This window comes from Salvelinus fontinalis, chromosome 20 (genome assembly GCF_029448725.1).
Source record: "Salvelinus fontinalis isolate EN_2023a chromosome 20, ASM2944872v1, whole genome shotgun sequence".
In the NCBI taxonomy this organism is placed as follows: Eukaryota; Metazoa; Chordata; class Actinopteri; order Salmoniformes; family Salmonidae; genus Salvelinus; species Salvelinus fontinalis.
In genome coordinates, this window is record NC_074684.1 from 34,267,093 (window position 1) to 34,294,037 (window position 26,945).

The window sequence follows — 26,945 nt, forward strand, 5'->3', positions numbered from 1 at the left end:
ATAGTAATAGTACAAGGTTTAATAGTAATAGTACAAGGTTTAATAGTAATAGTACAAGGTTTAATAGTAATAGTACACGGTTTAATAGTAATAGTAATAGTACAAGGTTTAATAGTACAAGGTTTAATAGTAATAGTACACGGTTTAATAGTAATAGTACAAGGTTTAATAGTACTAGTACAAGGTTTAATAGTACTAGTACAAGGTTTAATAGTAATAGTACAAGGTTTAATAGTAATAGTACACGGTTTAATAGTACAAGGTTTAATAGTAATAGTACACGGTTTAATAGTACAAGGTTTAATAGTAATAGTACAAGGTTTAAATTGGGTAGTTCATCATCAGCTCCTCTTGTCATGTCAGTCATTACAGACCTCATTACAGACCTCATTACAGACCTCATTACAGACCTCAGCTATTTATAACTTGTCAGAAATGTCCAGATCAACTAGCCCATGTCAGCTAACGTTTGTTTTAGCTAGGTTTTTTTGCCAATAGATTTTGTAGTAATGTTCAAGACACTCAAATATCACATGAATACACATTAGACATGGCAAAATGTATAGAAATTGCACGAAAATTTGCTTTAAAACGGCAACATTTTCTCTCCCTCATGACAAAATGTATAGAATTTCAGGAAATAAGCTTTAAACCTGCAAAATGTTGTCTTTACCATCAAGAGAGGGTTTGTGTCAGTTTGTGTCATGAACACTACTTGAACACTGGGGGGGGGGGGGCAGGATGTTCCCCAATGCTGGAGTGAAAATGTTTGGGAAGCCCTCGGCTAGAGCCTTGATCAACTGAAACATGACGGCACTCATTTTTATAATACTGTATTATCGTGGTATAACCTAATATCCCAATGATTGTGATATTGCTGAATACCCTGATAATCGTAATATGGTGATTATTACTTAATATGGTGTCGTCCCATCCCCATTCTCCACCAGGTGATTGAGGTGATCCTGCCCATGTTGTGTACGTACCTGTCCTACTGGTGGGAGAGAGGAACAGAGAACTCAGCTCCACACACAGCCTGCTGCACCACCGTGTGCTCCAACCACCTCAGCATCATCCTGGGGAACATCCTCAAGATCCTCAACAACAACCTGGGCATCGACGACGCTCCCTGGATGAAGAGGATCGCAGGTGGGACACTGGCTTATTATTACCTCAGGGCTAACGTTTTAACAGAGGAGGTTTGGTGAACCACACTCGTGTGTTGAGGAACGTTGCCTTAGTCCTGAAGACTTGTGTTAGCTCCCCGAGTCAATGCCTAGGCTTTAGTTCAGCGGGCTAATACACTCTCATGGCACACAGGATACCGACGTTTGAACCTAGTTGGCCAAGTTTGTTGGGCAATATGATGAGTGGTAAATCCTAAGTGCTGTGTATCATTGCCAGCCACAACTCATTTTATGAAAGGATAATTACACTTCATGGAGGTCTAGTGTAACAACTCCTCAGTGAGACAAAAATCAGATTTGGTTTCTCCTGTGTCATTGCAGTCTACTCTCAGCCAATCATCTGCAAGGCTGCAGCGGACCTACTGAGGAGTCACTTCCTGCCCACTCTAGAGAAACTCAGGAAGAAGACAGTGAAGGTGAGATGAGAGGAATTTAAACATATTCTTTGAACTGCTGTCCATTTGTTCCTTTTACATTTTCTATGAATCATTCACAAGGATCAAACACACAACTGACTTGGATCCCAGATCTGTTTGTGCTGATTTCCTGACTCCTATGTCATTGTTATTACTATGTTATAGGTAGGCGTTATAACGTGTTATAACTGTTTTTACTATGATAAAGGTGTTATAACTGTTATGTTATAAAGGTGTTATTACTGTTATTATGTTATTAAGCTGTTATTACTGTTTTTACTATGATAAAGGTGTTAAATGTTATTACTATGTTATAAAGGCGTTATAACTGGTATTACTATGTTATAAAGGTGTTATTACTATGTTCCAACCCCAGGTGGTGGCAGAGGAGGAGCTGCTGAAGGCTGACATTAAAGGAGACACTCAGGAAGCTGAGCTTCTCGTCCTGGATGAGTTTGCTGTCCTCTGTAGAGACCTGTACGCCTTCTACCCAATGCTCATCCGCTACGTGGACAACAACAGGTAGTATAACCCAGCCAGGCTTCTCTGTTTCATGCTCATCCGCTACGTAGATATCAACAGGTAGGATAACCCAGCCAGCCTTCTCTGTTTCATGCTCATCCGCTACGTAGATATCAACAGGGAATATAACCCAGCCAGCCTTCTCTGTTTCATGCTCATCCGCTACGTAGATAACAACAGGGAATATAACCCAGCCAACCTTTCCAACACACACATCTGCAGGCCTTGTCTAAATGTTGACTGAATTAATTTAGGTATAGTACCATATACTTTTATGGAATTATTTACTTCAGGAAATCATAGTGAGATTAGATGTTCAAATCTTTCTTATTTGGGATTGGTACCTGCAAATTTCTCCAATGCTTATCCTGTTATCTAGGCTACATAACACAACAGATGGTTATAGCATGGGTCTCATCTCATCTTTTGACCATTTCTTATGAAAACGTTTGTCAAACTCCCACCAGATCCAGATGGTTGAAGAGGCCTGATGCTCAGTCCAACGAGCTCTTCACCATGGTGGCTGAGATCTTTATTCTCTGGTGCAAATCACACGTAAGACTTTTCACTTTAGAATACTACAGATGTTAGTTCATTTTAGATTATTTTCAAGTCCTATTTGAAGATTTAAAAAATCTTCTTGTTTCTTTCCTTCTTTACCATCTGACCCGTCGACAGAATTTCAAAAGGGAAGAGCAGAACTTTGTGGTTCAGAATGAAATCAACAACCTGTCTTTCCTGACCGGAGAAAGTAAAACCAAGATGTCCAAGGTATGGACGGAGCAGGAGTTTGTTTAGCCAGTAGTGAGTAAAGAAAGGCATGCATAGAAGGAGTTTGTTTAGCCAGTAGTGAGTAAAGAAAGGCATAGAAGCTCTTTCCATGTGGTTTTCCAGAAATACTGGTTAAATGACTCTGTATATTCCTGCTTATTGCCTCATGAGTCTGGAAAACCGGATCATTTTGGAAAAGTTACTAGAATTTTCTCGCTCTCTCCCTGTCTGTCTGTCTGTCTGTCTGTCTGTCTGTCTGTTCTCTCTCTCTCCCCCCCGTCTCTCACTCTCTCCCCATCTGTCACTCTCTCCCCGTCTGTCTCTCTCTCCCCGTCTGTCTCTCTCTCCCCGTCTGTCTCTCTCTCCCCATCTGTCTCTCTCTCTCTGTATGTCTGTCTCTCTCTTTCCCTGTATGTCTGTCTCTCTCTTTCCCTGTCTGTCTGTCTCTCTCTTTCCCTGTCTGTCTGTCTCTCTCTTTCCCTGTCTGTCTGTCTCTCTCTTTCCCTGTCTGTCTGTCTCTCTCTTTCCCTGTCTGTCTGTCTCTCTCTTTCCCTGTCTGTCTGTCTGTCTGTCTGTCTGTCTGTCTGTCTGTCTGTCTCTCTCTCTCTCTCTCTCTCTCTCTCTCTCTCTCTCTCTCTCTCTCTCTCTCTCTCTCTCTCTGTCTCTGTCTCTGTCTCTGTCTCTCTCTCTTTCTCTCTGTCTCTCTCTCCCTGTCTCTCTCTCTCTTCCTGCCTGTCTCTCCACAGTCAGGTGGTGACCAGGATAGGAAGCATAAGAAGCGGCGTGGAGAGTTATACTCTGTCCAGACCTCTCTGATCGTAGCTGCACTGAAGAAGATGCTGCCCATCGGACTCAACATGTGCACCCCAGGAGACCAGGAGCTCATCTCACTGGCCAAGATAAGATACAGTCTGGTGAGTTATACTACATTATCCCTCTAACCCTGGAGACAAGGAGCTCATCTCACTGGCCAAGATAAGATACAGTCTGGTGAGTTATACTACATTATCCCTCTAACCCTGGAGACCAGGAGCTTATCTCATTGGCCAAGATAAGATACAGTCTGGTGAGTTATACTACATTATCCCCCTAACCCTGGAGACCAGGAGCTTATCTCACTGGCCAAGATAAGATACAGTCTGGTGAGTTATACTACATTATCCCTCTAACCCTGGAGACTAGGAGCTTATCTCACTGGCCAAGATAAGATACAGTCTGGTGAGTTATACTACATTATCCCTCTAACCCTGGAGACCAGGAGCTTATCTCACTGGCCAAGATAAGATACAGTCTGGTTAGTTATACTACATTATCCCTCTAACCCTGGAGACCAGGAGCTTATCTCATTGGCCAAGATAAGATACAGTCTGGTGAGTTATACTACATTATCCCCCTAACCCTGGAGACCAGGAGCTTATCTCACTGGCCAAGATAAGATACAGTCTGGTTAGTTATACTACATTATCCCTCTAACCCTGGAGACAAGGAGCTTATCTCATTGGCCAAGATAAGATACAGTCTGGTGAGTTATACTACATTATCCCCCTAACCCTGGAGACCAGGAGCTTATCTCATTGGCCAAGATAAGATACAGTCTGGTGAGTTATACTACATTATCCCTCTAACCCTGGAGACCAGGAGCTTATCTCATTGGCCAAGATAAGATACAGTCTGGTGAGTTATACTACATTATCCCCCTAACCCTGGAGACCAGGAGCTTATCTCACTGGCCAAGATAAGATACAGTCTGGTGAGTTATACTACATTATCCCTCTAACCCTGGAGACTAGGAGCTTATCTCACTGGCCAAGATAAGATACAGTCTGGTGAGTTATACTACATTATCCCTCTAACCCTGGAGACCAGGAGCTTATCTCACTGGCCAAGATAAGATACAGTCTGGTTAGTTATACTACATTATCCCTCTAACCCTGGAGACCAGGAGCTTATCTCATTGGCCAAGATAAGATACAGTCTGGTGAGTTATACTACATTATCCCCCTAACCCTGGAGACCAGGAGCTTATCTCACTGGCCAAGATAAGATACAGTCTGGTTAGTTATACTACATTATCCCTCTAACCCTGGAGACAAGGAGCTTATCTCATTGGCCAAGATAAGATACAGTCTGGTGAGTTATACTACATTATCCCCCTAACCCTGGAGACCAGGAGCTTATCTCACTGGCCAAGATAAGATACAGTCTGGTGAGTTATACTACATTATCCCTCTAACCCTGGAGACTAGGAGCTTATCTCACTGGCCAAGATAAGATACAGTCTGGTGAGTTATACTACATTATCCCTCTAACCCTGGAGACTAGGAGCTTATCTCACTGGCCAAGATAAGATACAGTCTGGTGAGTTATACTACATTATCCCTCTAACCCTGGAGACTAGGAGCTTATCTCACTGGCCAAGATAAGATACAGTCTGGTGAGTTATACTACATTATCCCTCTAACCCTGGAGACCAGGAGCTTATCTCACTGGCCAAGATAAGATCCAGTCTGGTGAGCTATACTACATTATCCCTCTAACCCAGGAGACCAGGAGCTCATCTCATTGGCCAAGATAAGATCCAGTCTGATGCGATACAGTACTATCATATCCTTAAAGTCTTCAATGAAGTAGCGTATTGATGTGTGATCACACTACGTCTTTATACACAGATAGCCAGGCTTATCCCCAGCCACTGATTGTCATTTCTCCCTCCATCCTGTTTCCCTCCGACAGAAAGACACCGACGATGAGGTGAAGGATCACTTGCGTGAGAACCTCCATCTTCAGGACAAGGTATCCTGGGGGGGGGGGGGGGGGGAATGTCAAACGATCTGTTGTTGTGCACAGTGAACACCCATGTGTTCCTTTGTATCTGATCTGTTGTCCTGCACAGTGAACGCCCATGTGTTCCTTTGTATCTGATCTGTTGTCCTGCACAGTGAACGCCCATGTGTTCCTTTGTATCTGATCTGTTGTCCTGCACAGTGAACGCCCATGTGTTCCTTTGTATCTGATCTGTTGTCCTGCACAGTGAACGCCCATGTGTTCCTTTGTATCTGATCTGTTGTTCTGCACAGTGAACGCCCATGTGTTCCTTTGTATCTGATCTGTTGTCCTGCACAGTGAACGCCCATGTGTTCCTTTGTATCTGATCTGTTGTTGTGCACAGTGAACGCCCATGTGTTCCTTTGTATCTGATCTGTTGTCCTGCACAGTGAACACCCATGTGTTCCTTTGTATCTGATCTGTTGTTGTGCACAGTGAACGCCCATGTGTTCCTTTGTATCTGATCTGTTGTCCTGCACAGTGAACGCCCATGTGTTCCTTTGTATCTGATCTGTTGTTGTGCACAGTGAACGCCCATGTGTTCCTTTGTATCTGATCTGTTGTCCTGCACAGTGAACGCCCATGTGTTCCTTTGTATCTGATCTGTTGTTGTGCACAGTGAACGCCCATGTGTTCCTTTGTATCTGATCTGTTGTTGTGCACAGTGAACGCCCATGTGTTCCTTTGTATCTGATCTGTTGTTGTGCACAGTGAACACCCATGTGTTCCTTTGTATCTGATCTGTTGTTGTGCACAGTGAACGCCCATGTGTTCCTTTGTATCTGATCTGTTGTCCTGCACAGTGAACGCCCATGTGTTCCTTTGTATCTGATCTGTTGTTGTGCACAGTGAACGCCCATGTGTTCCTTTGTATCTGATCTGTTGTTGTGCACAGTGAACGCCCATGTGTTCCTTTGTATCTGATCTGTTGTCCTGCACAGTGAACGCCCATGTGTTCCTTTGTATCTCCTGGTCATTACTCTGTGCCCCAGTGAAGTGTGGTGTTTCCTCCTCCACGTGTATTCAACAGACCGGGACATGCAGATGCAGCAGAGTTTGTAACGTCAATATATATTTTTTCACGTGTGGTTTGAATGACAGCAACAGTAAACCAACCATTCCTCCTTGCAGAAACAAACATGACCTGATCTTATGTTTCAGTGGTGTCACATTATAAATTAACAAACTAGAACAAGTCTAATGTTTAATGCTGTGTCTGTGTTACATGTCATGTACCAATTATGTTTTGGTGTTAAACAAGTTGTTTAATCTGATCACAAACATTTGATGTTTTTGCTGATAATCGTTTTGCTGGTAATGATTTTGCTGGTATATTTAATTTGATTGAGTAGCCAGCCAATTTACTAGTTGGCATCAATCAACAGTCCATTTAGCTGGTACTGAACACCCGGTGCTTCAACAACTCTGCCGTTGTGTGAGACACTGAGGTTGTTTGTGTGTGTGTGTGTTTTTGAAGTCTGATGACCTGGCAGTGCAGTGGCAGATGAACCTGTATAAGGATGTGGTGGTGGAGAGTGAGGAACATACAGACCCAGAACAAACTGTGGACAGAGTACAGAGCATCTCTGCTGCAGTCTTCCACCTGGAGCAGGTAAACTATAGTCAACAGCCAGGTACACTATAGTCAACAGCCAGGTACAGTATAGTCAACAGCCAGGTACAGTATAGTCAACAGCCAGGTACACTACAGTCAACAGCCAGGTACACTATAGTCAACAGCCAGGTACACTATAGTCAACAGCCTAGTACCCTCTAGTCAACAGCCAGGTACAGTATAGTCAACAGCCAGGTACACTATAGTCAACAGCCAGGTACACTATAGTCAACAGCCAGGTACACTATAGTCAACAGCCAGGTAAATTACAGTCAACAGCCAGGTACAGTATAGTCAACAGCCAGGTACACTATAGTCAACAGCCAGGTACACTATAGTCAACAGCCAGGTACACTATGGTCAACAGCCAGGTACAGTACAGTCAACAGCCAGGTAAACTATAGTCAACAGCCAGGTAAATTACAGTCAACAGCCAGGTACAGTATAGTCAACAGCCAGGTACACTATAGTCAACAGCCAGGTAAACTATAGTCAACAGCCAGGTACACTATAGTCAACAGCCAGGTACACTACAGTCAACAGCCAGGTACAGTACAGTCAACAGCCAGGTAAACTATAGTCAACAGCCAGGTAAACTATAGTCAACAGCCAGGTACACTATAGTCAACAGCCAGGTAAACTACAGTCAACAGCCAGGTAAACTACAGTCAACAGTCAGGTACCCTCTAGTCAACAGCCAGGTTCCATACAGTCAACAGCCAGGTAAACTATAGTCAACAGCCAGGCAAACTATAGTCAGCAGCCAGGTACACTATAGTCAACAGCCAGGTACACTATAGTCAACAGCCAGGTACACTACAGTCAACAGCCAGGTACAGTACAGTCAACAGCCAGGTAAACTATAGTCAACAGCCAGGTAAACTATAGTCAACAGCCAGGTACACTATAGTCAACAGCCAGGTAAACTACAGTCAACAGCCAGGTAAACTACAGTCAACAGCCAGGTAAACTACAGTCAACAGTCAGGTACCCTCTAGTCAACAGCCAGGTTCCATACAGTCAACAGCCAGGTAAACTATAGTCAACAGCCAGGTAAACTATAGTCAGCAGCCAGGTACACTATAGTCAACAGCCAGGTAAACTATAGTCAACAGCCAGGTAAACTACAGTCAACAGCCAGGTAAACTACAGTCAACAGCCAGGTAAACTACAGTCAACAGCCAGGTAAACTATAGTCAACAGCCAGGTACAGTATAGTCAACAGCCAGGTAAACTACAGTCAACAGCCAGGTAAACTATAGTCAACAGCCAGGTACAGTATAGTCAACAGTCAGGTACCCTCTAGTCAACAGCCAGGTACAGTATAGTCAACAGCCTAGGTACAGGTACAGTATAGTCAGGTACAGTATAGTCAACAGCCTAGTGCCCTATAGTCAGCAGCCAGGTACAGTATAGTCAACAGCCAGGAACACTATAGTCAACAGCCTAGTGCCCTATAGTCAATAGCCAGGTACAGTATAGTCAACAGCCAGGTACCCTCAACAGCCAGGTACCCTCAACAGCCAGGTACCCTCTAGTCAACAGCCAGGTACAGTATAGTCAACAGCCAGGTACCCTCTAGTCAACAGCAAGGTACACTATAGTCAACAGCCAGGTACACTATAGTCAACAGCCTAGTGCCCTATAGTCAATAGCCAGGTACAGTATAGTCAACAGCCAGGTACCCTCTAGTCAACAGCCAGGTACACTATAGTCAATAGCCAGGTACACTATAGTCAACAGCCAGGTACCCTCTAGTCAACAGCCAGGTACAGTATAGTCAACAGCCAGGTACAGTATAGTCAACAGCCAGGTACAGTATAGTCAACAGCCAGGTACACTACAGTCAACAGCCAGGTACAGTATAGTCAACAGCCAGGTACCCTCTAGTCAACAGCCAGGTACAGTATAGTCAACAGCCAGGTACAGTATAGTCAACAGCCAGGTAAACTATAGTCAACAGCCAGGTACAGTATAGTCAACAGCCAGGTACACTACAGTCAACAGCCAGGTACACTACAGTCAACAGCCAGGTACACTACAGTCAACAGCCAGGTACCCTCTAGTCAACAGCCAGGTACAGTATAGTCAACAGCCAGGTACAGTATAGTCACCAGCCAGGTACCCTCTAGTCAACAGCCAGGTACACTATAGTCAACAGCCTAGTACCCTCTAGTCAACAGCCAGGTACAGTATAGTCAACAGCCAGGTACAGTATAGTCAACAGCCAGGTACAGTATAGTCAACAGCCAGGTACACTACAGTCAACAGCCAGGTACAGTATAGTCAACAGCCAGGTACCCTCTAGTCAACAGCCAGGTACAGTATAGTCAACAGCCAGGTACAGTATAGTCAACAGCCAGGTAAACTATAGTCAACAGCCAGGTACAGTATAGTCAACAGCCAGGTACACTACAGTCAACAGCCAGGTACACTACAGTCAACAGCCAGGTACACTACAGTCAACAGCCAGGTACCCTCTAGTCAACAGCCAGGTACAGTATAGTCAACAGCCAGGTACAGTATAGTCAACAGCCAGGTACCCTCTAGTCAACAGCCAGGTACACTATAGTCAACAGCCTAGTACCCTCTAGTCAACAGCCAGGTACAGTATAGTCAACAGCCAGGTACACTATAGTCAACAGCCAGGTACACTACAGTCAACAGCCAGGTACACTATAGTCAACAGCCAGGTAAACTATAGTCAACAGCCAGGTAAATTACAGTCAACAGCCAGGTACAGTATAGTCAACAGCCAGGTACACTATAGTCAACAGCCAGGTACACTATAGTCAACAGCCAGGTACACTATGGTCAACAGCCAGGTACAGTACAGTCAACAGCCAGGTAAACTATAGTCAACAGCCAGGTAAATTACAGTCAACAGCCAGGTACAGTATAGTCAACAGCCAGGTACACTATAGTCAACAGCCAGGTAAACTATAGTCAACAGCCAGGTACACTATAGTCAACAGCCAGGTACACTACAGTCAACAGCCAGGTACAGTACAGTCAACAGCCAGGTAAACTATAGTCAACAGCCAGGTAAACTATAGTCAACAGCCAGGTACACTATAGTCAACAGCCAGGTAAACTACAGTCAACAGCCAGGTACAGTATAGTCAACAGCCAGGTAAACTACAGTCAACAGCCAGGTAAACTACAGTCAACAGCCAGGTAAACTACAGTCAACAGTCAGGTACCCTCTAGTCAACAGCCAGGTTCCATACAGTCAACAGCCAGGTAAACTATAGTCAACAGCCAGGTAAACTATAGTCAGCAGCCAGGTACACTATAGTCAACAGCCAGGTAAACTATAGTCAACAGCCAGGTACACTACAGTCAACAGCCAGGTAAACTACAGTCAACAGCCAGGTAAACTATAGTCAACAGCCAGGTACACTACAGTCAACAGCCAGGTACCCTCTAGTCAACAGCCAGGTACAGTATAGTCAACAGCCAGGTACAGTATAGTCAACAGCCAGGTACCCTCTAGTCAACAGCCAGGTACACTATAGTCAACAGCCTAGTACCCTCTAGTCAACAGCCAGGTACAGTATAGTCAACAGCCAGGTACACTATAGTCAACAGCCAGGTACACTACAGTCAACAGCCAGGTACACTATAGTCAACAGCCAGGTAAACTATAGTCAACAGCCAGGTAAATTACAGTCAACAGCCAGGTACAGTATAGTCAACAGCCAGGTACACTATAGTCAACAGCCAGGTACACTATAGTCAACAGCCAGGTACACTATGGTCAACAGCCAGGTACAGTACAGTCAACAGCCAGGTAAACTATAGTCAACAGCCAGGTAAATTACAGTCAACAGCCAGGTACAGTATAGTCAACAGCCAGGTACACTATAGTCAACAGCCAGGTAAACTATAGTCAACAGCCAGGTACACTATAGTCAACAGCCAGGTACACTACAGTCAACAGCCAGGTACAGTACAGTCAACAGCCAGGTAAACTATAGTCAACAGCCAGGTAAACTATAGTCAACAGCCAGGTACACTATAGTCAACAGCCAGGTAAACTACAGTCAACAGCCAGGTACAGTATAGTCAACAGCCAGGTAAACTACAGTCAACAGCCAGGTAAACTACAGTCAACAGCCAGGTAAACTACAGTCAACAGTCAGGTACCCTCTAGTCAACAGCCAGGTTCCATACAGTCAACAGCCAGGTAAACTATAGTCAACAGCCAGGTAAACTATAGTCAGCAGCCAGGTACACTATAGTCAACAGCCAGGTAAACTATAGTCAACAGCCAGGTACACTACAGTCAACAGCCAGGTAAACTACAGTCAACAGCCAGGTAAACTATAGTCAACAGCCAGGTACAGTATAGTCAACAGCCAGGTAAACTACAGTCAACAGCCAGGTAAACTACAGTCAACAGCCAGGTAAACTATAGTCAACAGCCAGGTACAGTATAGTCAACAGTCAGGTACCCTCTAGTCAACAGCCAGGTTCCATACAGTCAACAGCCAGGTAAACTATAGTCAACAGCCAGGTAAACTACAGTCAACAGCCAGGTAAACTATAGTCAACATCCAGGTACAGTATAGTCAACAGCCAGGTACCCTCTAGTCAACAGCCAGGTACAGTATAGTCAACAGCCTAGTGCCCTATAGTCAACAGCCAGGTACAGTATAGTCAACAGCCAGGAACACTATAGTCAACAGCCAGGTACACTATAGTCAACAGCCTAGTGCCCTATAGTCAATAGCCAGGTACAGTATAGTCAACAGCCAGGTACCCTCTAGTCAACAGCCAGGTACACTATAGTCAATAGCCAGGTACACTATAGTCAACAGCCAGGTACCCTCTAGTCAACAGCCAGGTACAGTATAGTCAACAGCCAGGTACTGTATAGTCAACAGCCAGGTACCCTCTAGTCAACAGCCAGGTACAGTATAGTCAACAGCCAGGTACAGTATAGTCAACAGCCAGGTACACTACAGTCAACAGCCAGGTACAGTATAGTCAACAGCCAGGTACAGTATAGTCAACAGCCAGGTACACTATAGTCAACAGCCAGGTACACTATAGTCAACAGCCAGGTACACTATAGTCAACAGCCAGGTAAACTATAGTCAACAGCCAGGTAAATTACAGTCAACAGCCAGGTACAGTATAGTCAACAGCCAGGTACACTATAGTCAACAGCCAGGTACACTATAGTCAACAGCCAGGTACACTATGGTCAACAGCCAGGTACAGTACAGTCAACAGCCAGGTAAACTATAGTCAACAGCCAGGTAAATTATAGTCAACAGCCAGGTACAGTATAGTCAACAGCCAGGTACACTATAGTCAACAGCCAGGTAAACTATAGTCAACAGCCAGGTACACTATAGTCAACAGCCAGGTACACTACAGTCAACAGCCAGGTACAGTACAGTCAACAGCCAGGTAAACTATAGTCAACAGCCAGGTAAACTATAGTCAACAGCCAGGTACACTATAGTCAACAGCCAGGTAAACTACAGTCAACAGCCAGGTAAACTACAGTCAACAGTCAGGTACCCTCTAGTCAACAGCCAGGTTCCATACAGTCAACAGCCAGGTAAACTATAGTCAACAGCCAGGTAAACTATAGTCAGCAGCCAGGTACACTATAGTCAACAGCCAGGTACACTATAGTCAACAGCCAGGTACACTACAGTCAACAGCCAGGTACAGTACAGTCAACAGCCAGGTAAACTATAGTCAACAGCCAGGTAAACTATAGTCAACAGCCAGGTACACTATAGTCAACAGCCAGGTAAACTACAGTCAACAGCCAGGTAAACTACAGTCAACAGCCAGGTAAACTACAGTCAACAGTCAGGTACCCTCTAGTCAACAGCCAGGTTCCATACAGTCAACAGCCAGGTAAACTATAGTCAACAGCCAGGTAAACTATAGTCAGCAGCCAGGTACAATATAGTCAACAGCCAGGTAAACTATAGTCAACAGCCAGGTAAACTACAGTCAACAGCCAGGTAAACTACAGTCAACAGCCAGGTAAACTACAGTCAACAGCCAGGTAAACTATAGTCAACAGCCAGGTACAGTATAGTCAACAGCCAGGTAAACTACAGTCAACAGCCAGGTAAACTATAGTCAACAGCCAGGTAAATTACAGTCAACAGCCAGGTACAGTATAGTCAACAGCCAGGTACACTATATTCAACAGCCAGGTAAACTACAGTCAACAGCCAGGTAAACTACAGTCAACAGCCAGGTAAACTATAGTCAACAGCCAGGTACAGTATAGTCAACAGCCAGGTACCCTCTAGTCAACAGCCAGGTACAGTATAGTCAACAGCCTAGTGCCCTATAGTCAACAGCCAGGTACAGTATAGTCAACAGCCAGGAACACTATAGTCAACAGCCAGGTACACTATAGTCAACAGCCTAGTGCCCTATAGTCAACAGCCAGGTACAGTATAGTCAACAGCCAGGTACCCTCTAGTCAACAGCCAGGTACACTATAGTCAACAGCCAGGTACACTATAGTCAACAGCCTAGTGCCCTATAGTCAATAGCCAGGTACAGTATAGTCAACAGCCAGGTACCCTCTAGTCAACAGCCAGGTACAGTATAGTCAATAGCCAGGTACACTATAGTCAACAGCCAGGTACCCTCTAGTCAACAGCCAGGTACAGTATAGTCAACAGCCAGGAACACTATAGTCAACAGCCAGGTACACTATAGTCAACAGCCTAGTGCCCTATAGTCAACAGCCAGGTACAGTATAGTCAACAGCCAGGTACCCTCTAGTCAACAGCCAGGTACACTATAGTCAACAGCCAGGTACACTATAGTCAACAGCCTAGTGCCCTATAGTCAATAGCCAGGTACAGTATAGTCAACAGCCAGGTACCCTCTAGTCAACAGCCAGGTACAGTATAGTCAATAGCCAGGTACACTATAGTCAACAGCCAGGTACCCTCTAGTCAACAGCCAGGTACAGTATAGTCAACAGCCAGGTACCCTCTAGTCAACAGCCAGGTACAGTATAGTCAACAGCCAGGTACAGTATAGTCAACAGCCAGGTACACTACAGTCAACAGCCAGGTACACTATAGTCAACAGCCAGGTACACTATAGTCAACAGCCAGGTACACTATAGTCAACAGCCTAGTACCCTCTAGTCAACAGCCAGGTACAGTATAGTCAACAGCCAGGTACACTATAGTCAACAGCCAGGTACACTATAGTCAACAGCCAGGTACACTATAGTCAACAGCCAGGTAAACTATAGTCAACAGCCAGGTAAATTACAGTCAACAGCCAGGTACAGTATAGTCAACAGCCAGGTACACTATAGTCAACAGCCAGGTACACTATAGTCAACAGCCAGGTACACTATGGTCAACAGCCAGGTACAGTACAGTCAACAGCCAGGTAAACTATAGTCAACAGCCAGGTAAATTACAGTCAACAGCCAGGTACAGTATAGTCAACAGCCAGGTACACTATAGTCAACAGCCAGGTAAACTATAGTCAACAGCCAGGTACACTATAGTCAACAGCCAGGTACACTACAGTCAACAGCCAGGTACAGTACAGTCAACAGCCAGGTAAACTATAGTCAACAGCCAGGTAAACTATAGTCAACAGCCAGGTACACTATAGTCAACAGCCAGGTAAACTACAGTCAACAGCCAGGTAAACTACAGTCAACAGTCAGGTACCCTCTAGTCAACAGCCAGGTTCCATACAGTCAGCAGCCAGGTAAACTATAGTCAACAGCCAGGTAAACTATAGTCAGCAGCCAGGTACACTATAGTCAACAGCCAGGTACACTATAGTCAACAGCCAGGTACACTACAGTCAACAGCCAGGTACAGTACAGTCAACAGCCAGGTAAACTATAGTCAACAGCCAGGTAAACTATAGTCAACAGCCAGGTACACTATAGTCAACAGCCAGGTAAACTACAGTCAACAGCCAGGTAAACTACAGTCAACAGCCAGGTAAACTACAGTCAACAGTCAGGTACCCTCTAGTCAACAGCCAGGTTCCATACAGTCAACAGCCAGGTAAACTATAGTCAACAGCCAGGTAAACTATAGTCAGCAGCCAGGTACACTATAGTCAACAGCCAGGTAAACTATAGTCAACAGCCAGGTAAACTACAGTCAACAGCCAGGTAAACTACAGTCAACAGCCAGGTAAACTACAGTCAACTGCCAGGTAAACTATAGTCAACAGCCAGGTACAGTATAGTCAACAGCCAGGTAAACTACAGTCAACAGCCAGGTAAACTATAGTCAACAGCCAGGTACAGTATAGTCAACAGTCAGGTACCCTCTAGTCAACAGCCAGGTTCCATACAGTCAACAGCCAGGTAAACTATAGTCAACAGCCAGGTTCCATACAGTCAGCAGCCAGGTACACTATAGTCAACAGCCAGGTAAACTATAGTCAGCAGCCAGGTACACTATAGTCAGCAGCCAGGTAAATTACAGTCAACAGCCAGGTACATTATAGTCAACAGCCAGGTACACTATATTCAACAGCCAGGTAAACTACAGTCAACAGCCAGGTAAACTACAGTCAACAGCCAGGTAAACTATAGTCAACAGCCAGGTACAGTATAGTCAACAGCCAGGTACCCTCTAGTCAACAGCCAGGTACAGTATAGTCAACAGCCTAGTGCCCTATAGTCAACAGCCAGGTACAGTATAGTCAACAGCCAGGAACACTATAGTCAACAGCCAGGTACACTATAGTCAACAGCCTAGTGCCCTATAGTCAATAGCCAGGTACAGTATAGTCAACAGCCAGGTACCCTCTAGTCAACAGCCAGGTACACTATAGTCAACAGCCAGGTACACTATAGTCAACAGCCTAGTGCCCTATAGTCAATAGCCAGGTACAGTATAGTCAACAGCCAGGTACCCTCTAGTCAACAGCCAGGTACACTATAGTCAATAGCCAGGTACACTATAGTCAACAGCCAGGTACCCTCTAGTCAACAGCCAGGTACAGTATAGTCAACAGCCAGGTACTGTATAGTCAACAGCCAGGTACCCTCTAGTCAACAGCCAGGTACAGTATAGTCAACAGCCAGGTACAGTATAGTCAACAGCCAGGTACACTACAGTCGACAGCCAGGTACACTATAGTCAACAGCCAGGTACACTATAGTCAACAGCCTAGTACCCTCTAGTCAACAGCCAGGTACAGTATAGTCAACAGCCAGGTACACTATAGTCAACAGCCAGGTACACTATGGTCAACAGCCAGGTACAGTACAGTCAACAGCCAGGTAAACTATAGTCAACAGCCAGGTAAATTACAGTCAACAGCCAGGTACAGTATAGTCAACAGCCAGGTAAACTATAGTCAACAGCCAGGTACACTATAGTCAACAGCCAGGTACACTACAGTCAACAGCCAGGTACAGTATACAGTCAACAGCCAGGTAAACTATAGTCAACAGCCAGGTAAACTATAGTCAACAGCCAGGTACACTATAGTCAACAGCCAGGTAAACTACAGTCAACAGCCAGGTAAACTACAGTCAACAGTCAGGTACCCTCTAGTCAACAGCCAGGTTCCATACAGTCAACAGCCAGGTAAACTATAGTCAACAGCCAGGTAAACTATAGTCAGCAGCCAGGTACACTATAGTCAACAGCCAGGTACACTATAGTCAACAGCCAGGTACACTACAGTCAACAGCCAGGTACAGTACAGTCAACAGCCAGGTAAACTATAGTCAACAGCCAGGTAAACTATAGTCAACAGCCAGGTACACTATAGTCAACAGCCAGGTAAACTACAGTCAACAGCCAGGTAAACTACAGTCAACAGCCAGGTAAACTACAGTCAACAGTCAGGTACCCTCTAGTCAACAGCCAGGTTCCATACAGTCAACAGCCAGGTAAACTATAGTCAACAGCCAGGTAAACTATAGTCAGCAGCCAGGTACACTATAGTCAACAGCCAGGTAAACTATAGTCAACAGCCAGGTAAACTACAGTCAACAGCCAGGTAAACTACAGTCAACAGCCAGGTAAACTATAGTCAACAGCCAGGTACAGTATAGTCAACAGCCAGGTAAACTACAGTCAACAGCCAGGTAAACTATAGTCAACAGCCAGGTAAATTACAGTCAACAGCCAGGTACAGTATAGTCAACAGCCAGGTAAACTACAGTCAACAGCCAGGTAAACTACAGTCAACAGCCAGGTAAACTACAGTCAACAGCCAGGTAAACTATAGTCAACAGCCAGGTACAGTATAGTCAACAGCCAGGTACCCTCTAGTCAACAGCCAGGTACAGTATAGTCAACAGCCTAGTGCCCTATAGTCAACAGCCAGGTACAGTATAGTCAACAGCCAGGAACACTATAGTCAACAGCCAGGTACACTATAGTCAACAGCCTAGTGCCCTATAGTCAATAGCCAGGTACAGTATAGTCAACAGCCAGGTACCCTCTAGTCAACAGCCAGGTACACTATAGTCAACAGCCAGGTACACTATAGTCAACAGCCTAGTGCCCTATAGTCAATAGCCAGGTACAGTATAGTCAACAGCCAGGTACCCTCTAGTCAACAGCCAGGTACAGTATAGTCAATAGCCAGGTACACTATAGTCAACAGCCAGGTACCCTCTAGTCAACAGCCAGGTACAGTATAGTCAACAGCCAGGTACTGTATAGTCAACAGCCAGGTACCCTCTAGTCAACAGCCAGGTACAGTATAGTCAACAGCCAGGTACAGTATAGTCAACAGCCAGGTACACTACAGTCAACAGCCAGGTACACTATAGTCAACAGCCAGGTACACTATAGTCAACAGCCTAGTACCCTCTAGTCAACAGCCAGGTACAGTATAGTCAACAGCCAGGTACACTATAGTCAACAGCCAGGTACACTATAGTCAACAGCCAGGTACACTATAGTCAACAGCCAGGTAAACTATAGTCAACAGCCAGGTAAATTACAGTCAACAGCCAGGTACAGTATAGTCAACAGCCAGGTACACTATAGTCAACAGCCAGGTACACTATAGTCAACAGCCAGGTACACTATGGTCAACAGCCAGGTACAGTACAGTCAACAGCCAGGTACAGTACAGTCAACAGCCAGGTAAACTATAGTCAACAGCCAGGTAAATTACAGTCAACAGCCAGGTACACTATAGTCAACAGCCAGGTAAACTATAGTCAACAGCCAGGTACACTATAGTCAACAGCCAGGTACACTACAGTCAACAGCCAGGTACAGTACAGTCAACAGCCAGGTAAACTATAGTCAACAGCCAGGTAAACTATAGTCAACAGCCAGGTACACTATAGTCAACAGCCAGGTAAACTACAGTCAACAGCCAGGTAAACTACAGTCAACAGTCAGGTACCCTCTAGTCAACAGCCAGGTTCCATACAGTCAACAGCCAGGTAAACTATAGTCAACAGCCAGGTAAACTATAGTCAGCAGCCAGGTACACTATAGTCAACAGCCAGGTACACTATAGTCAACAGCCAGGTACACTACAGTCAACAGCCAGGTACAGTACAGTCAACAGCCAGGTAAACTATAGTCAACAGCCAGGTAAACTATAGTCAACAGCCAGGTACACTATAGTCAACAGCCAGGTAAACTACAGTCAACAGCCAGGTAAACTACAGTCAACAGCCAGGTAAACTACAGTCAACAGTCAGGTACCCTCTAGTCAACAGCCAGGTTCCATACAGTCAACAGCCAGGTAAACTATAGTCAACAGCCAGGTAAACTATAGTCAGCAGCCAGGTACACTATAGTCAACAGCCAGGTAAACTATAGTCAACAGCCAGGTAAACTACAGTCAACAGCCAGGTAAACTACAGTCAACAGCCAGGTAAACTACAGTCAACAGCCAGGTAAACTATAGTCAACAGCCAGGTACAGTATAGTCAACAGCCAGGTAAACTACAGTCAACAGCCAGGTAAACTATAGTCAACAGCCAGGTACAGTATAGTCAACAGTCAGGTACCCTCTAGTCAACAGCCAGGTTCCATACAGTCAACAGCCAGGTAAACTATAGTCAACAGCCAGGTAAACTATAGTCAGCAGCCAGGTACACTATAGTCAACAGCCAGGTAAACTATAGTCAGCAGCCAGGTACACTATAGTCAGCAGCCAGGTAAATTACAGTCAACAGCCAGGTACATTATAGTCAACAGCCAGGTACACTATATTCAACAGCCAGGTAAACTACAGTCAACAGCCAGGTAAACTACAGTCAACAGCCAGGTAAACTATAGTCAACAGCCAGGTACAGTATAGTCAACAGCCAGGTACCCTCTAGTCAACAGCCAGGTACAGTATAGTCAACAGCCTACTGCCCTATAGTCAACAGCCAGGTACAGTATAGTCAACAGCCAGGAACACTATAGTCAACAGCCTAGTGCCCTATAGTCAATAGCCAGGTACAGTATAGTCAACAGCCAGGTACCCTCTAGTCAACAGCCAGGTACCCTCTAGTCAACAGCCAGGTACAGTATAGTCAACAGCCAGGTACCCTCTAGTCAACAGCCAGGTACACTATAGTCAACAGCCAGGTACACTATAGTCAACAGCCTAGTGCCCTCTAGTCAATAGCCAGGTACAGTATAGTCAACAGCCAGGTACCCTCTAGTCAACAGCCAGGTACACTATAGTCAATAGCCAGGTACACTATAGTCAACAGCCAGGTACCCTCTAGTCAACAGCCAGGTACAGTATAGTCAACAGCCAGGTACAGTATAGTCAACAGCCAGGTACAGTATAGTCAACAGCCAGGTACACTACAGTCAACAGCCAGGTACAGTATAGTCAACAGCCAGGTACCCTCTAGTCAACAGCCAGGTACAGTATAGTCAACAGCCAGGTACAGTATAGTCAACAGCCAGGTAAACTATAGTCACTAGCCAGGTACAGTATAGTCAACAGCCAGGTACACTACAGTCAACAGCCAGGTACACTACAGTCAACAGCCAGGTACACTACAGTCAACAGCCAGGTACCCTCTAGTCAACAGCCAGGTAAACTATAGTCAACAGCCAGGTACAGTATAGTCAACAGCCAGGTACCCTCTAGTCAACAGCCAGGTACAGTATAGTCAACAGCCTACTGCCCTATAGTCAACAGCCAGGTACAGTATAGTCAACAGCCAGGAACACTATAGTCAACAGCCTAGTGCCCTATAGTCAATAGCCAGGTACAGTATAGTCAACAGCCAGGTACCCTCTAGTCAACAGCCAGGTACCCTCTAGTCAACAGCCAGGTACAGTATAGTCAACAGCCAGGTACCCTCTAGTCAACAGCCAGGTACACTATAGTCAACAGCCAGGTACACTATAGTCAACAGCCTAGTGCCCTCTAGTCAATAGCCAGGTACAGTATAGTCAACAGCCAGGTACCCTCTAGTCAACAGCCAGGTACACTATAGTCAATAGCCAGGTACACTATAGTCAACAGCCAGGTACCCTCTAGTCAACAGCCAGGTACAGTATAGTCAACAGCCAGGTACAGTATAGTCAACAGCCAGGTACAGTATAGTCAACAGCCAGGTACACTACAGTCAACAGCCAGGTACAGTATAGTCAACAGCCAGGTACCCTCTAGTCAACAGCCAGGTACAGTATAGTCAACAGCCAGGTACAGTATAGTCAACAGCCAGGTAAACTATAGTCACTAGCCAGGTACAGTATAGTCAACAGCCAGGTACACTACAGTCAACAGCCAGGTACACTACAGTCAACAGCCAGGTACACTACAGTCAACAGCCAGGTACCCTCTAGTCAACAGCCAGGTACAGTATAGTCAACAGCCAGGTACAGTATAGTCAACAGCCAGGTACCCTCTAGTCAACAGCCAGGTACAGTATAGTCAACAGCCAGGTACACTATAGTCAACAGCCAGGTACACTATAGTCAACAGCCAGGTACACTATAGTCAACAGCCAGGTAAACTATAGTCAACAGCCAGGTAAATTACAGTCAACAGCCAGGTACAGTATAGTCAACAGCCAGGTACAGTATAGTCAACAGCCAGGTACACTATAGTCAACAGCCAGGTACACTATAGTCAACAGCCAGGTACACTATGGTCAACAGCCAGGTACAGTACAGTCAACAGCCAGGTAAACTATAGTCAACAGCCAGGTAAATTACAGTCAACAGCCAGGTACAGTATAGTCAACAGCCAGGTACACTATAGTCAACAGCCAGGTAAACTATAGTCAACAGCCAGGTACACTATAGTCAACAGCCAGGTACACTACAGTCAACAGCCAGGTACAGTACAGTCAACAGCCAGGTAAACTATAGTCAACAGCCAGGTAAACTATAGTCAACAGCCAGGTACACTATAGTCAACAGCCAGGTAAACTACAGTCAACAGCCAGGTAAACTACAGTCAACAGTCAGGTACCCTCTAGTCAACAGCCAGGTTCCATACAGTCAACAGCCAGGTAAACTATAGTCAACAGCCAGGTAAACTATAGTCAGCAGCCAGGTACACTATAGTCAACAGCCAGGTACACTATAGTCAACAGCCAGGTACACTACAGTCAACAGCCAGGTACAGTACAGTCAACAGCCAGGTAAACTATAGTCAACAGCCAGGTAAACTATAGTCAACAGCCAGGTACACTATAGTCAACAGCCAGGTAAACTACAGTCAACAGCCAGGTAAACTACAGTCAACAGCCAGGTAAACTACAGTCAACAGTCAGGTACCCTCTAGTCAACAGCCAGGTTCCATACAGTCAACAGCCAGGTAAACTATAGTCAACAGCCAGGTAAACTATAGTCAGCAGCCAGGTACACTATAGTCAACAGCCAGGTAAACTATAGTCAACAGCCAGGTAAACTACAGTCAACAGCCAGGTAAACTACAGTCAACAGCCAGGTAAACTACAGTCAACAGCCAGGTAAACTATAGTCAACAGCCAGGTACAGTATAGTCAACAGCCAGGTAAACTACAGTCAACAGCCAGGTAAACTATAGTCAACAGCCAGGTACAGTATAGTCAACAGTCAGGTACCCTCTAGTCAACAGCCAGGTTCCATACAGTCAACAGCCAGGTAAACTATAGTCAACAGCCAGGTAAACTATAGTCAGCAGCCAGGTACACTATAGTCAACAGCCAGGTAAACTATAGTCAGCAGCCAGGTACACTATAGTCAGCAGCCAGGTAAATTACAGTCAACAGCCAGGTACATTATAGTCAACAGCCAGGTACACTATATTCAACAGCCAGGTAAACTACAGTCAACAGCCAGGTAAACTACAGTCAACAGCCAGGTAAACTATAGTCAACAGCCAGGTACAGTATAGTCAACAGCCAGGTACCCTCTAGTCAACAGCCAGGTACAGTATAGTCAACAGCCTACTGCCCTATAGTCAACAGCCAGGTACAGTATAGTCAACAGCCAGGAACACTATAGTCAACAGCCTAGTGCCCTATAGTCAATAGCCAGGTACAGTATAGTCAACAGCCAGGTACCCTCTAGTCAACAGCCAGGTACCCTCTAGTCAACAGCCAGGTACAGTATAGTCAACAGCCAGGTACCCTCTAGTCAACAGCCAGGTACACTATAGTCAACAGCCAGGTACACTATAGTCAACAGCCTAGTGCCCTCTAGTCAATAGCCAGGTACAGTATAGTCAACAGCCAGGTACCCTCTAGTCAACAGCCAGGTACACTATAGTCAATAGCCAGGTACACTATAGTCAACAGCCAGGTACCCTCTAGTCAACAGCCAGGTACAGTATAGTCAACAGCCAGGTACAGTATAGTCAACAGCCAGGTACAGTATAGTCAACAGCCAGGTACACTACAGTCAACAGCCAGGTACAGTATAGTCAACAGCCAGGTACCCTCTAGTCAACAGCCAGGTACAGTATAGTCAACAGCCAGGTACAGTATAGTCAACAGCCAGGTAAACTATAGTCACTAGCCAGGTACAGTATAGTCAACAGCCAGGTACACTACAGTCAACAGCCAGGTACACTACAGTCAACAGCCAGGTACACTACAGTCAACAGCCAGGTACCCTCTAGTCAACAGCCAGGTACAGTATAGTCAACAGCCAGGTACAGTATAGTCAACAGCCAGGTACCCTCTAGTCAACAGCCAGGTACAGTATAGTCAACAGCCAGGTACACTATAGTCAACAGCCAGGTACACTATAGTCAACAGCCAGGTACACTATAGTCAACAGCCAGGTAAACTATAGTCAACAGCCAGGTAAATTACAGTCAACAGCCAGGTACAGTATAGTCAACAGCCAGGTACACTATAGTCAACAGCCAGGTACACTATAGTCAACAGCCAGGTACACTATGGTCAACAGCCAGGTACAGTACAGTCAACAGCCAGGTAAACTATAGTCAACAGCCAGGTAAATTACAGTCAACAGCCAGGTACAGTATAGTCAACAGCCAGGTACACTATAGTCAACAGCCAGGTAAACTATAGTCAACAGCCAGGTACACTATAGTCAACAGCCAGGTACACTACAGTCAACAGCCAGGTACAGTACAGTCAACAGCCAGGTAAACTATAGTCAACAGCCAGGTAAACTGTAGTCAACAGCCAGGTACACTATAGTCAACAGCCAGGTAAACTACAGTCAACAGCCAGGTAAACTACAGTCAACAGTCAGGTACCCTCTAGTCAACAGCCAGGTTCCATACAGTCAACAGCCAGGTAAACTATAGTCAACAGCCAGGTAAACTATAGTCAGCAGCCAGGTACACTATAGTCAACAGCCAGGTACACTATAGTCAACAGCCAGGTACACTACAGTCAACAGCCAGGTACAGTACAGTCAACAGCCAGGTAAACTATAGTCAACAGCCAGGTAAACTATAGTCAACAGCCAGGTACACTATAGTCAACAGCCAGGTAAACTACAGTCAACAGCCAGGTAAACTACAGTCAAGAGCCAGGTAAACTACAGTCAACAGTCAGGTACCCTCTAGTCAACAGCCAGGTTCCATACAGTCAACAGCCAGGTAAACTATAGTCAACAGCCAGGTAAACTATAGTCAGCAGCCAGGTACACTATAGTCAACAGCCAGGTAAACTATAGTCAACAGCCAGGTAAACTACAGTCAACAGCCAGGTAAACTACAGTCAACAGCCAGGTAAACTACAGTCAACAGCCAGGTAAACTATAGTCAACAGCCAGGTACAGTATAGTCAACAGCCAGGTAAACTACAGTCAACAGCCAGGTAAACTATAGTCAACAGCCAGGTACAGTATAGTCAACAGTCAGGTACCCTCTAGTCAACAGCCAGGTTCCATACAGTCAACAGCCAGGTAAACTATAGTCAACAGCCAGGTAAACTATAGTCAGCAGCCAGGTACACTATAGTCAACAGCCAGGTAAACTATAGTCAGCAGCCAGGTACACTATAGTCAGCAGCCAGGTAAATTACAGTCAACAGCCAGGTACATTATAGTCAACAGCCAGGTACACTATATTCAACAGCCAGGTAAACTACAGTCAACAGCCAGGTAAACTACAGTCAACAGCCAGGTAAACTATAGTCAACAGCCAGGTACAGTATAGTCAACAGCCAGGTACCCTCTAGTCAACAGCCAGGTACAGTATAGTCAACAGCCTACTGCCCTATAGTCAACAGCCAGGTACAGTATAGTCAACAGCCAGGAACACTATAGTCAACAGCCTAGTGCCCTATAGTCAATAGCCAGGTACAGTATAGTCAACAGCCAGGTACCCTCTAGTCAACAGCCAGGTACCCTCTAGTCAACAGCCAGGTACAGTATAGTCAACAGCCAGGTACCCTCTAGTCAACAGCCAGGTACACTATAGTCAACAGCCAGGTACACTATAGTCAACAGCCTAGTGCCCTCTAGTCAATAGCCAGGTACAGTATAGTCAACAGCCAGGTACCCTCTAGTCAACAGCCAGGTACACTATAGTCAATAGCCAGGTACACTATAGTCAACAGCCAGGTACCCTCTAGTCAACAGCCAGGTACAGTATAGTCAACAGCCAGGTACAGTATAGTCAACAGCCAGGTACAGTATAGTCAACAGCCAGGTACACTACAGTCAACAGCCAGGTACAGTATAGTCAACAGCCAGGTACCCTCTAGTCAACAGCCAGGTACAGTATAGTCAACAGCCAGGTACAGTATAGTCAACAGCCAGGTAAACTATAGTCACTAGCCAGGTACAGTATAGTCAACAGCCAGGTACACTACAGTCAACAGCCAGGTACACTACAGTCAACAGCCAGGTACACTACAGTCAACAGCCAGGTACCCTCTAGTCAACAGCCAGGTACAGTATAGTCAACAGCCAGGTACAGTATAGTCAACAGCCAGGTACCCTCTAGTCAACAGCCAGGTACACTATAGTCAACAGCCTAGTACCCTCTAGTCAACAGCCAGGTACAGTATAGTCAACAGCCAGGTACACTATAGTCAACAGCCAGGTACACTACAGTCAACAGCCAGGTACACTATAGTCAACAGCCAGGTAAACTATAGTCAACAGCCAGGTAAATTACAGTCAACAGCCAGGTACAGTATAGTCAACAGCCAGGTACACTATAGTCAACAGCCAGGTACACTATAGTCAACAGCCAGGTACACTATGGTCAACAGCCAGGTACAGTACAGTCAACAGCCAGGTAGACTATAGTCAACAGCCAGGTAAATTACAGTCAACAGCCAGGTACAGTATAGTCAACAGCCAGGTACACTATAGTCAACAGCCAGGTAAACTATAGTCAACAGCCAGGTACACTATAGTCAATAGCCAGGTACACTACAGTCAACAGCCAGGTACAGTACAGTCAACAGCCAGGTAAACTATAGTCAACAGCCAGGTAAACTATAGTCAACAGCCAGGTACACTATAGTCAACAGCCAGGTAAACTACAGTCAACAGCCAGGTACAGTATAGTCAACAGCCAGGTAAATTACAGTCAACAGCCAGGTAAACTACAGTCAACAGCCAGGTAAACTACAGTCAACAGTCAGGTACCCTCTAGTCAACAGCCAGGTTCCATACAGTCAACAGCCAGGTAAACTATAGTCAACAGCCAGGTAAACTATAGTCAGCAGCCAGGTACACTATAGTCAACAGCCAGGTAAACTATAGTCAACAGCCAGGTAAACTATAGTCAACAGCCAGGTAAACTACAGTCAACAGCCAGGTAAACTACAGTCAACAGCCAGGTAAACTACAGTCAACAGCCAGGTAAACTATAGTCAACAGCCAGGTACAGTATAGTCAACAGCCAGGTAAACTACAGTCAACAGCCAGGTAAACTACAGTCAACAGCCAGGTAAACTATAGTCAACAGCCAGGTACAGTATAGTCAACAGTCAGGTACCCTCTAGTCAACAGCCAGGTTCCATACAGTCAACAGCCAGGTAAACTATAGTCAACAGCCAGGTAAACTATAGTCAGCAGCCAGGTACACTATAGTCAACAGCCAGGTAAACTATAGTCAGCAGCCAGGTACACTATAGTCAGCAGCCAGGTAAATTACAGTCAACAGCCAGGTACAGTATAGTCAACAGCCAGGTACACTATATTCAACAGCCAGGTAAACTACAGTCAACAGCCAGGTAAACTACAGTCAACA

The 26,945-nt window shown here is 45.4% G+C and overlaps 1 protein-coding gene across 3 annotated transcripts in view; it reads left to right on the forward strand.

The window, feature by feature from the left end:
* Positions 1-26,945, forward strand: part of LOC129817767 (ryanodine receptor 3-like) — a 295,018-nt gene that overhangs the window by 228,781 nt on the left and 39,292 nt on the right. For all 3 annotated transcript variants that reach the window (XM_055873310.1, XM_055873311.1, XM_055873312.1), the window contains 8 exons: positions 951-1,149; positions 1,509-1,603; positions 1,980-2,125; positions 2,593-2,680; positions 2,804-2,896; positions 3,643-3,810; positions 5,630-5,689; positions 7,200-7,334. In XM_055873310.1, the coding sequence (XP_055729285.1) occupies positions 951-1,149; positions 1,509-1,603; positions 1,980-2,125; positions 2,593-2,680; positions 2,804-2,896; positions 3,643-3,810; positions 5,630-5,689; positions 7,200-7,334 (984 nt within the window). The remainder of the gene's footprint in view (positions 1-950; positions 1,150-1,508; positions 1,604-1,979; positions 2,126-2,592; positions 2,681-2,803; positions 2,897-3,642; positions 3,811-5,629; positions 5,690-7,199; positions 7,335-26,945) is intronic.